The sequence below is a fragment of the Lottia gigantea genome, assembly GCF_000327385.1.
Source record: "Lottia gigantea unplaced genomic scaffold LOTGIsca_122, whole genome shotgun sequence".
Taxonomy (NCBI): Eukaryota; Metazoa; Mollusca; class Gastropoda; family Lottiidae; genus Lottia; species Lottia gigantea.
In genome coordinates, this window is record NW_008707266.1 from 669,827 (window position 1) to 683,090 (window position 13,264).

General features: G+C 30.1%; 2 protein-coding genes across 2 annotated transcripts; one reads left to right on the plus strand and one right to left on the minus strand.

The window, feature by feature from the left end:
• Positions 1 to 4,481: 4,481 nt before the first annotated feature.
• Positions 4,482 to 7,874, plus strand: LOTGIDRAFT_138116 (hypothetical protein; the record flags this gene model as incomplete). Its single annotated transcript, XM_009048484.1, has 6 exons — positions 4,482 to 4,554; positions 5,421 to 5,551; positions 6,072 to 6,170; positions 6,702 to 6,915; positions 7,192 to 7,329; positions 7,645 to 7,874. The coding sequence occupies 6 exons, from the start codon at positions 4,482 to 4,484 to the stop codon at positions 7,872 to 7,874; spliced, it is 885 nt and encodes a 294-aa protein (XP_009046732.1).
• A 2,229-nt stretch (positions 7,875 to 10,103) lies between these two features.
• Positions 10,104 to 12,530, minus strand: LOTGIDRAFT_199614 (hypothetical protein). Its single transcript, XM_009048485.1, has 5 exons — positions 12,515 to 12,530; positions 12,360 to 12,390; positions 12,004 to 12,141; positions 11,461 to 11,646; positions 10,104 to 11,051 (listed from the first exon to the last, which is right to left on the minus strand). The coding sequence occupies exons 1-5, from the start codon at positions 12,515 to 12,517 to the stop codon at positions 10,957 to 10,959; spliced, it is 453 nt and encodes a 150-aa protein (XP_009046733.1). The 5' UTR covers positions 12,518 to 12,530; the 3' UTR covers positions 10,104 to 10,956.
• Between the last annotated feature and the right edge of the window lie 734 nt (positions 12,531 to 13,264).

The following is a 13,264-nucleotide window of genomic DNA, read 5'->3' on the forward strand; positions in this document are numbered from 1 at the left end:
CAAACTAAATACATAACCTTGGTTTCAAAGTGAGATTTCATGGACAAGACAAAATAGTCTGAACGACTTTTGAAATTTTTCTCACAAGGCAATTTGAATAAGGTGGCAACTATTTAGGTAGAATAAAGAGATGGAAGAGAAGAGTATATTATCAAGTCAATATCAACTTGAGAACCTATTATATTGAACATCTCCTTTCACTTGAACGAATGACATTACCTTAGTCTCAGTAATAAATTGACACATGCTTGAAATTTAAATGCATTTAGATCCCATCAGAGTGATGCTGAATCCCAGTGGCATAGTGGTATCAGGTGTTGTGAAATATCAGATAGAACTATTTTAACAATATTTTCAACTTGATTGGGTTAATTTATATTCTTGAATATTGAGGATTTAAAACCAATTTATATTTTATTAGTACAACTATGGTAAAATTAAGCTTCATTTATCTGAAAGCTTTATCATCAAAATCACAGTTACAAATTGTAATAGTTTTGAATTTGGTATATATTTGACAATATTTGTAGGTCAAGATGTTTCAAGTTTGTATTTACTTCATAAGATAAATGATAACCTTTGAATGTGATTTATATAATTAATTGTGAATATCACTCTACAATTGATGTATTGAGCACTTGTTTAACAGTGAAAATATTTACTTGTTGTAAATTGTGAATTATGCAAGATGCTGTATGTATTTCTTATAATAATTCATTGCAAATTTACAAAATAGACAGTGTGTAATTCATGAAATTATACAAAATAGACAGTGTGTAATTCATTGAAATTATACAAAATAGACAGTGTGTAATTCATTGAAATTATACAAAATAGACAGTGTGTAATTCATGAAATTATACAAAATAGACAGTGTATAATTCATGAAATTATACAAAATAGACAGTGTGTAATTCATGAAATTATACAAAATAGGCAGTGTGTAATTCATTGTAATTATACAAAATAGACAGTGTGTAATTCATTGTAATTATACAAAATAGACAGTGTGTAATTCATTGTAATTATACAAAATAGACGGTGTGTAATTCATGAAATTATACAAAATAGACAGTGTGTAATTCATTGTAATTATACAAAATAGACAGTGTGTAATTCATTCATTGTAATTATACAAAATAGACAGTGTGTAATTCATTGCAATAATATAAAATAGACAGTGTGTAATTCATAGTAATTATACAAAATAGACAGTGTGTAATTCATGAAATTATACAAAATAGACAGTGTGTAATTCATTGCAATTATATAAAATAGACAGTGTGTAATTCATAGTAATTATACAAAATAGACAGTGTGTAATTCATTGTAATTATACAAAATAGACAGTGTGTAATTCATTGTAATTATACAAAATAGACAGTGTGTAATTCATTGCAATTATATAAAACAGACAGTGTGTAATTCGTGAAAGTATACAAAACAGACAGTGTGTAATTCATGAAATTATACAAAACAGACAGTGTGTAATTCGTGAAATTATATAAAACAGGCAGTGTGTAATTAGTGAAAGTATACAAAATAGACAGTGTTAATTCATAGTAATTATACAAAATAGACAGTGTGTAATTCATGAAATTATACAAAATAGACAGTGTGTAATTCGTGAAAGTATACAAATAGACAGTGTGTAATTCATTGTAATTATACAAAATAGACAGTGTGTAATTCATTGTAATTATACAAAATAGACAGTGTGTAATTCATTGTAATTATACAAAACAGACAGTGTGTAATTCATTGTAATTATACAAAATAGACAGTGTGTAATTTATGAAATTATACAAAATAGACAATGTGTAATTTGTGAAAGTATACAAATAGACAGTGTGTAATTCGTGAAAGTATACAAAATAGGAATTCATGAAATTAAAATAGGAAGTTTGCTTCAATTGTTACAAATTATACAAGATATACAGATTTTCAAGTCTGCAAATTATAGTAGATGGACGATAAAACTTCAAATTTATACAGAAGGAAATGTTTTTTTATAACTTGCAAAATTATACAAGATAGACACTGTAATTCATGACTTTGAAATTATCCATGTAGACTATTGTCATGGCCCCTATTGTCATGGTCCCTATATAAAGACAACAGGAGAAATCATATGTAGTGGACAATATAAAGATATTTTCCCACGGTTTAAGACCTTCCCATTATTCTTTTGTACATCAAAATCAAAGTTCATCCTTGTGAATGAATCAATATCCTTGACTTGCAAAATTAGTTTGATTACAATTGCCTTTTCATATATGTCACTGTTGTTAGTTGAAAGACTAAAGTGGATGCAATTTAGAACCTTCAAAGTATCTCATTTTATTGATAGTTTGTTGTTAGATGGTGGAACTTTTATTTCGTGGAGGAAATTTATTTGTTCTTGATTTTTATTATTATCACTGAATATAACACGACAATCAAAATAACAAGTGTGTAAACAACTTTGGATATCTGAAAAAGTGATGTACATTTCCAGATGTTGATGAGTATGAATCAATTGTGTGGTAAACCTATTGTTGTTTGAGAATTCTGTGGATAGAGTGAATTTTTTTTGTTATTTCGTGGTAGGTAAAAATTATAATATGATAATAATCAATTGAATATTCTGAACCTTTTCTTTAGTTGCATGTTTCTTGAGAATTACTCTAGTATATTCATTGTATCCTGATTTCCTGTCCTAAATCTTGAAACAGGAATGAAATATGATATTTCAAAATTATATAAAGATATAAAAAAAATTGACCTCTTTGTAAAAAGTGGAGTTCTGGTCTTATATCTATCTATACACCTATACCTGTTGTTACAGTTGACTAAGCATGTTAATTACCACCTTAATATACCTTGACTTGACTATATATATTAGATATATATCATATATATCACATTACATTCATTAATCCAGTCATAAGTGCAGGAATACTAGTCCTTTTTCTTGTAAGGATATTGGGTAGGCTTGAGCTCTGATTTTCACTTTTCTCTTTAATTTGGATTTGGCTTGATGTCACAATATGGTCATGGTTTTTGTTAATTATATGATCGGTTTAAGATTTAAGGTTTAAGACCTATTGATAAACTAAAAACCCCAATCAAATTTTTGAATTTTCTTGACACTTAAAAAACTAAGAGAAAGCACTTCCTCAATGATGAATTAACTTGCATTTCAATTTTCAAGTCTTTCCTATTTGGAATGTCACTTTTAAGTTCTGACAGCTGATGATGTAATAAAGAGAATACTACCCCATGCATAGTTTCGGTCATTTGTATTCCAAAGGAAAAAATTATTTCAACTATGAATCAACTCACTTAAAGGGATTGTAAAGAGGTTATCTACATTTTTTATATGTATCGGGGACACTGATTGGATCAATTGGCACCATTCCATTTTTCAGTCAGACTTCTGTGGTTCCTACAATTCCACAAAAAATAAGTGTTTGATGACCTCACTAATCACAAAATATGCTGTATCACATCAGGCCCTTGTGACGTAATCAAACACTTAGTTTTAGTGGAATTGCAGGAACCACAGACATGATTGAAAATTGGAATGGTGCAAATTGATGCTATGAGTGTCCCGGATACACCTAAAAACTTAAGGTAACCTCTTTGCAATACCTTAAAACTTTTGCTACAGATACCTTGAGGCTTAGGGTTTTCTCATGCCAATAATCAACAATATTTTAATACTGGGGTTATGTAAGCTGAACAAAAGTACTTATGATCTTTCTTATGGAACTGAAGTATTTTCAGAATTTAATGAACAAGTTTACCGAGTGAACTTGGTTGTTATGAAACTGGTAATTGAATTTAAAAACTGATGATGATATGAATTTCAGATTTTTTCCGTTCTATAAAACCTGTAAAACAAGTTAGTATGTTATGTACCAGATTTTATTATGAATGATGGTTTAAGAATGTACTTGATTATCATGTATTGTTTATTAGATTATCAATAATTATGAACTAAGTTGTGGTAAACAAGAATTTAAAGTTGGAGTTTGTCTGATTTTCAAAATATTTTCACCATTACATTCAGCTTTAACTCTATGCTTTTAGACTAATGAATGAATAAAAACTGAGTCTTTACCAAATTTAGAATGATATTTGACAAGACAAGAATGAATCACACAAAGGCAGCAGAAAGTGGGCAAAAACTGAATAGTGGGTTGAAATGTCAAATGTTTTTACCTTTTTTAACCATCAAACATATATGCCAAAGTTGTGAACATTTTTCTTTTTCCATGAAGTTTTCCTTACCATTTAAGGGAAAAAGGAAGTATTGTTATAAGATATTTTTAAAGTCCCATCAATGAATCTATTTCTATAAAGCAAGAGTTTAACTTCATGGATTTTTTTTTTTTTGTGACGCTTTTAGATTCAAGATCCAATTCTGTTGGAAATTCTTCTTAATAAGTCTGAGAGTTTATGGCACTATATTTTCAGGTAGCTGTAAAAGATAAACTATGTGGAAGAAAGTAATAGCAGTATTAATAGGGCTAATGATAGGCTATTGGTATATAGATAGCTTTGATCCAGGTATTTATATTAAAGCAAGTATTCATTATTACTTTATCTTTTTCTGTTAACAAATTAATAAGAATTATACACGTAAGATGGGCGTATATTGTAATCACCCCGTCGGTCCGTCGATCCGTCCGTCCGTCCGTCGGTCGGTCCGTCCGTTCACATTTGGCTCGTGCTCACTCTACAGGCTACAGTTCTTTATGGATTCTTTTGATTTTTATTTTGTATGTCAATGTTGTTATGAAGATGATCCCTATTGATTTTCGTGATGATCGGATAATTTTTCACCGAAATATTGTGTCTGACTTGACATTTTTCTCTATTAGCTATATTGTGCAACTCGTGCTCACTCTACAGGCTACAATTTTTTACAGATTCTCTTGATTTTTATTTTGTGTGTCAATGTCATTATGAAGATGATCCCTATTGATTTTCGTGATGATCGGATAATTTTTCACCAAAATATCGTGTCTGACTTGACGTTTCACTCTACTAGCTATATTGTGCAACCCTGTAGTCACTAAAGACTGTTTAATCATTTCTGACAGCTGCCAGTGGGCGTATGTTACCTTGCCTGGCAAGCTATCTTTTAGTTTTCCTATGAACAAAGCATTGACCTTCAACAATATTTAAAGACCACTTCGTTGTGGAGAGACACCATTTTGAAAAACGTGTGGTTACTTTTCCAACAATACTGGCTATGCAATGAGCATAATTCCCTCAACATCCCCCAACTTTATACTGGTTGCCAAAATATGAATTTTCTGAAATCCTAGTCATAGAGTAAAACATTACAAATATGCTTTCCTACCTAAAAGTAGGTTCTAACAGCAATGTACCTAAGAGGAATTCTACCTTTCTATTTCGCTATATTACAGAAAAACTGAAAGGTAAGCGAGTATTAATAACTGGGGCCTCAACTGGTATCGGTGAACATATAGCCTATCATTATGCTAGCTTTGGGGCAAATATTATGATAACAGCTAGAAGAGAAAATGCCTTAAAAGATGTAAGTTTTAATGTTAAAAGTTCATGTTGTTGTTGGCAATATCTTATGAGCTATTTAAAGAGGGAAGAGAGTGGGAGATTAATTAAAGGCACCAGGGGAATATCTAATTTGAGATTAATGGAAAGAAAGTGCATGAACAATTTTTTAATGATGACTGTGTAATAGTAAGCAAAGAAGCAGAACTGTTCTGTGGGGGATATCCCTGCTTTCGAATACAGGGGAACTTAGGAATAATATGTAGCAAAATTGAAAAGTTTTGTGCCAGTAGTCCTAATATTGTCTTTACCAGCTGATGGGGCTGAATTAAGTACCTTGACACCTTCATCTTTTAGTTTTCTTTCATAACTGTACAACAAAATATCAAATTTTCATTGATAAAAGATATTTTAAACACCCATATCATTTTATTGTATAAATTTGTTTATTTTTGATTGTTTGTCATATTGATATATATCATATCTTTATTTTTTTATATCTACCTTGGGTTTATTTTACTGACAAGAAAACTTTAATACTGTAGGTTATATCAAAGTGTGAAAGTCTAGGAAAAGGAAATGGTAAATACCATTATGTAACAGCTGATATGAAAAATATGAAATCCACAAAATTGGTTGTACAGGTAATCATGTATTTTTGAGAAAATAACTTCTGCGGGTTTTGGGCTGGTTAAAATAATTAAAATAATCAATTATTGTTGTTATGAATTAGTAATTTCTATTATTGATAATCAAATTTCATAATTGATTAAATGTCAAACTTAATATATTTTCTCCTGTTGTAACATCAGTTATTCATGCCTTTCTCCTCCACAAAGTTTCAGTTCAGCACAAAACTTACCGACAATAAACTATAATAACCAAGCATTTAGTGTGTCGTATCCCAACCGCATTGGATCTATAGAAGGACTAGAAAATAATAATCTTATATATAATTTTATGTTGGTGAGCAAAGGTATTTGTGAACATGAGGAGATGACTCCACTATATTTTTAGGTAGTTTAAGCAGTAATGAACACAATATGAGCCTTGCATGTATAGTTTTAATTCAAACTCAAAATAGACTTCTCTTATTTATGCTCTAAATTGCCTTTAATGTGCAAAAAAACTGTTGTTGGATAACAGTGAATTTTTTGTGTGTTTTTGTTTGACAGGAAGCCATTAAAAAGTTGGGTGGAATAGATATTTTAGTATTAAATCATATATTAGAAGTACCTCTTGGAGAATGGTTAGGTACAGAGAAGAATTTTACTATGTTAGATAATATCATGGAAGTTAATTTTAAAGCTTACATACATCTTACCTCTCATTCATTAGCAGAACTAGAGAAAAATAAGGGCAGCATTATTGTTGTCAACTCTCTTGCAGGTAAGTCTGCATGGATTTTATTGGTTGGTAAATCTAGAAATTCATGAGTGCACAATATATTTGCCACCATTTTGATTGGTATCAATTGATTTTGGAGGAGGTGACCAAACATTGAAATCATGGTAATCATACTAGAAATTTGGTGAAGCAATTCACACTACATCTCTTTGGGAAGAAGCTATGCTCAGAAGCCTCAAGACAATTTAAGTGCAATCAATTGCTCAGAGTGATTGGACAGAAAATCAAAAGTATTTCTTCTATTTTATTATCTTTCAGGCAAATTTGGAATACCTTTTGTATCAGCCTATTCTGCATCGAAATTTGCTTTAGATGGATTTTTTATTGCATTACGACAAGAATTGAAGATGAGAAAATGTGATATATCTATAACATCATGTATTTTGGGACTTATAGGTATTATTTTAATTATTTTGTTTTTTTAAGCTGTTACCTTTTATTCGTGTACACCGTTTTTTACATGATATTACTACTCAGTATTATGGTGTCTGTGCTATGCCAATTTGTTATTATTTTTTTTATCAAAATGGGGAGTATCATATTTACAGTGACTGATTTTTCTAGATACACTGTATAATGCTTGGTCATAAGCATTGACACAAAAAAAAAGATATGACTTACATTAATGTTACCATGACAATAGCCAGCCAGAGTTTTTTTCTCTGTTTTTGTAAATGGGATATATTTTTTTCTTTTTCTTTTTAGGTACAGAAAATGCATTAAGCAAATTAGGAGATTTTGGTTTAAAAAGAGTGCTAAGTCTTGTAAAATCAGCTCAACCTTCAGATGCAGCTCTGGCCATTGTGAAAGGTGGTGCAGTCAGGGCTCGTGAAATTTACTTTCCATTTATTACAATTCCCAGTTTTATTTTACGTGACTGGATGCCAGGAGCTATAGACTTAATGCTATCGTATGTTCATACTCCAGACCATTATCAATAATATCAGGGCTAATTTATATTAATAAGAAAGTGCTCAGAAAATGGAAGGATATTATTATCTTTATCAGGGTTATTTTTTGCGAGGAATTTTATGTGAAGTGAATTAAAGATTTCAACTACTACAACTAATGATTAATATTCTACTATGCTCATGATTTGATTTATTTACCAAAATTATTTTTTAACTGAGGTAATGGAAGGTACTTATACCTCTTTCGATACCTCTCGTGATTACCATGTTTACAGGGTCAATGTTGTGAATTTTCTAATTTGGGCTTCTCTCATATTTACCACAGAAAATGGACAAAAATTGTCGAGACCGATTTTCACAACTTCTGTGACCTTCACCTTGACCAAGTTAAAAAAAAATAGCAGGAACTTCAGATGTGGCTCTTTGTTGACAAGGTTTAAAGACATTCAACAAAAATGAAAAAGAGCTTGGAATTGGAATTAAAACATCTTTGTCCTCCTTGGTTATAAAATCATGAATATTGCTCGAAATCCTTTCACAGCAGGTATCGAATGCAGTATGATTGCCGGAAAAAGAAATGATAATTTTGAATACATACTTTTATAAATTGAATTGTTATGATTCGTCCATGTTTGAGAGTAAATTGGTGCGATCCTATTTAATTAACTAGTATTAATATTATACAATTTATTAACCTCTATTTATTTATTATCACAGATATTAAACCTTTATATTGCTGAATAAATTATCATAATTTATTATTATAACTTGTATCAAATGTGATATTCATTTCTTAAATACCTCAAGTCTAATTTTGTTATGTCAATAAATTGCCACATGTATCTCAATATAAATTTGCTATTACAATATTATTTATTTTTGATTAATTATTGAAATGCGTATCGAGATGTCTTGTTTCATGTATTTTCTGCAGATTACTACATTCCCCATCTTTAACGAGGTTTGACCAGATAAAGCATCAGAAGCCATCAATAATCTAGAACCAATTTATCAAAAACATTGTTACATGCAATCAGTACATCTTGTTATAAACAGAGCATTTGATTGGCTGGATATTTTAGTGACCTAGGACAATGTCTAATAACAGATTTTTCAGATCATGTATGCTTTGTGAAACCCATGGCAGAAAATACTTGAACGAAAACATCAAGATCTTATTTCTGAATGAATCATTTATTTGAAAGTTCATCAAAACTGAAGAAAATGGCTTTGAGCAGTTCTATTTATGCAACAATCAGGGATTTTGAGAACATCGAAAGAGTTTGGTAGCTGTATATTCTGATATATATTTGCTCATTGTTTTTTTTTGTTCTTTTCAAATTTTTCACATTTAATTACTTGAAAATCATTTTGTAAGAATGGTACCCTAAAGAAAATGGCAAATAGTTCTTCCTTGTGAAAGAAATGTTAATTAATGTTTTATTTTGTTGGTTTAAAAATTTTATTTGCATTGTGTTAATTCTGAAATAATCTGTGTAATTGAAATAAATGACACATTATGTTCTATTAAATTCAAATTAATGTTCATTCAAAAGGGAAGTAACCTTGTGTTGATATTTTTTCAATTTTTGTTGTACTCTACCTCTATCTGAACTAGTTTTAATAAAAATTCATTTGCATGTTGTTACCTCGCTCTCACATAGGAAATTGCTATTGGTCAAGCATAATCTGCTAGCTTCTGGGGCACAATAATTTCTATTATTGTCAAACAGTAGTATATCCTATGATGCCGAGACCAATCCTCCCAACCCAAGGTTAGTTAGCTTGATTATGTTAGCTTGCACATTAGTTGCTGTGACATGGCAGATGTTAATGGTAAATCTTGCAATGAATTTGGAATTTTACATCCTTATCTGTTTTTTTATGAACTAATTAGGATGAGCAATGCCATATGGTAGGAAAATTCTGCAATATCAACTTCCCACTTTCTCTAGTAGTCCAATGAGGAACAAAAGGTACTATTTTTGTTTCTGATTATCCCTAGATAAGTGATTATGGATCTCGAGCATTGATTGACCCACCAGCTTCTAAAATTATGCAGAATATGTCTCTATTACAAAGATATCGAATATTCTTATATCATTGTATAAAAGGGTGGGAGGTGCTTAAATGTGGTAGAAATAGTATAAATCGTGAAGGCACATTTTAACCAGGAGTGTAAATGGAGAGAAAGGAGTGACCTTAAATACACATCATTGTATGTTCATTTAGGAGGAAAACAAAAATCAGTCAACATGTATTCTTAAATAATTTATTAATATTTGTATATAAATAGAAGTGATATGTTAAATTGATTATAGAGTAAATAATGTAAATAAAATATGTTCTGTATAAATCATTTAAACATTTTAACATAATATTACTGTTTTATAAATATAAGATATATTTGTATAAGATTTCACTAGTTAGAAAAACAATGGAATTACTTCAACAACAATATAACTTTCTATAGTAAAATAAAAATCTTCAGGTAATTGGAATGTTCAAGCACATAATTTTCATTAAATCACATATTAGCAAGTTTCTCATGTCAAATATGATACAAAAATTGAATGTTCAATATGAATTGAATATCAGCTTCAAAATGGTACTGTTCAATGGTTTCACTTACTTTGCTCAAGGGCAGTAAGTCTAATTTTAGAAAGTTAAACCCTTTTCAAAACTAAGTCTTTCAGTGGCCTTATTCTGGAAAACTTAAGATGATTTTAGTGTTGTGATCATATGATTAGTCAATCATTAAAATAGATATTAAATTTTATTTTATTAACCAATCAGATTACTGTATTTCTTAAAATCTGGATTTTATCTTTTTATCTTATCTGATAAGGATTGTTTATCCAAAACACAGTGAATCCAATCTGTTGATATTCCAATTGAATATTTTAATTCACAGTTATGTGACAGTACATACTATAGCCATATGTAATTAATTAGTATGTAAAAAAAAACAGACACCCTAGATAAAAACAATTAAATCTTAATTATAGAGTCATCTAGTGAAGCAAGTAATTAGGTGAATATAAATTGTAAGTAATTATGGTGAACAGCTTCAGTAATCTGGTTAACAACCTTAAAAATCTGGCGAACAATTTTAGTAATCTGGGGAAGGAGTTAATAAGGCATCTAGAAACTGTTTATAATTGACTTGTCCACCATTAACACGAGTTTCTCTAAACAAAGCATCCACTGTCAAAAAAAATTGTATAAAAATGAATTAAGCCTGTTTTTACTTCACAATTGACAAGGGATTATCAAGTTTTATTATCACAAGTTTTGTATTATATTTGGCACAGACAAACTTTCATTCAAGGCATTGATTAAAGCTGCAATAATAAGATAAGACTCTTGGACCAACTTAATGAAGAATCAAACTCTTCAGAGATAACGTTTCATTAAAAACTTTTTGAAAAGCTTGAACATTTTCATGACTAGAGCTATTAAATTGTCTGTATGTGTTAGTTATGTTTGATTGCAGTTCCTCTTACAATATGAACAAGTTTTTGTGTAAGTTCAATGAATTAAACTGAGTAAAAATCTGAATTTAAGCAATGATAAGTGAGACAGCAAAATAAAGCTATATAAACAATTCAAATACCTTCATTTCTGCTCAATTTTTCACCACTATTCATCAAAATATTTTTTACTTCAGCTGTACTGATAGAACCCTGTTTTTGACTATCTTGTGCTTTAAACCCAGCAAGTAACTCCTTTTCACAATTTTCTATCTTGGAATGTTCATGTAATATATCTAGAAATGATGAAAATTCTATTCTTCCATCAGCTGTAAGAGAAAACAAAAATGCTGATCTTATAGCACAGCACATGTTTGTAGAGACATGAATAACAATTTAAAGGGCAAACCCTACTTATCATAAGATGGTAAAGCCATTAGTGTGCAATAAGGGCAACCTTCAGCAATAAGTTTGTAGCTTTGTGAAACCTGAATTGCTGAAAGACATCTTATACTGTACTACAAAAGCTTCAGCATGTGTTAAGGTTTTGCTATAAAATAATGTGTCAATCAAAATGTAGTTAACCACTTCCATTTAAAAACAGAAAATCATATACTGGTAACTCAGTACCAATCATTGGCTCCTTTCACACAAAAGATAAGATCCAAGATTAAACTCAAACATACCTGCAACATGTTTTTGAAAATATTTCACCAGTTCTACTTTGGTTGGACTGTAAGCTAATGATCTCATTATTACTGATAAATCTTTTTCATTGTTTATAAAACCTTTTCTTGCATGAAAATTGAAGCATTCCTTGAACTCTGGAAAGAAAGAAAAAATAAAAATGATAGTTTCTATTGAATTAATTATTCATGGCTTGACATTCATAAAAAAATTCACTATCACTCAGTATCATCAAATATTTGTGGCCCACTAAAAAAATGAAATTAGGTATTCATCACTCAATTAGTCATCTGATACAATTGAGTGGATTTGAGTGTTTAGTCTTTCACTTGTTTACTAGAAAACTTTCACTCACCGTCAATCTCTTTCTGGTTGAAATATCTCGTCTGAAAGTGAAAATATAATGTAAGTATGAGTCAGAAAATTCAGAAAATGGCAATTAGTTGCTGAGAAGACAAGTTTAATGTAGATTTTGCGATAAATAATGATTATAACCAAAATAACACCCACCATCTTGGAAAACGTCTGACCACAGTAAACTTTCTCTTCGATGGATACACTAAATATTTGAAATGATTGTTATTGTTTTAATACCACCAGAAAACGAAAATATTGTAATTTAAAAAAACAAAAAACATTTAAGGAATGAATTGGATAAATACAACAGTTATCAGAATCTTGCGATTCTTTCTTATGACAGATTTGTCAGTTGTGATGGGTACTTTTAGTATTGAAAATAAGAAAGATTTTTGGATGGAAACGATAGAACTACTACGACCGTCTTAAATATTATTAGTGCCGTCCATCTGAACTGTGAATATCGCCAATTTTTTTTTATAATAATGGCCCAACTCTGTTGCTGGCTAGTCAAAGACGAGGCCCTCGTATTGGTCAATTTTCTTCAGAAAAGTTTGAAGAAAAAAAAATGTCATTGAGTAGGCCAGGCCTAGGCCTAATAAAATATGCGTATAATCGGTATAAACTCCAATAGTTTATAGTCAGTAGTCAGTAGCCAGTAGCTGATATTCATGGCGCATAGTCAAAAGTGATTGGCAGACATGCATATATTTTGATGGAATCGGTTGAAAAGTGCCAAAGGAAAAATTGACATATAATTAAAAATTCCACGAAGATGATGATAAAGGTAGCAAAAGGGAGTCGTTTTCGACAAACCAGTCTTTTAAAATTTCATTGGAATACTGTTTTGTTTCGGCTAGTGTAACTGAAAATATTAACAGAAAAATAGGAGGGGGGGGGCGG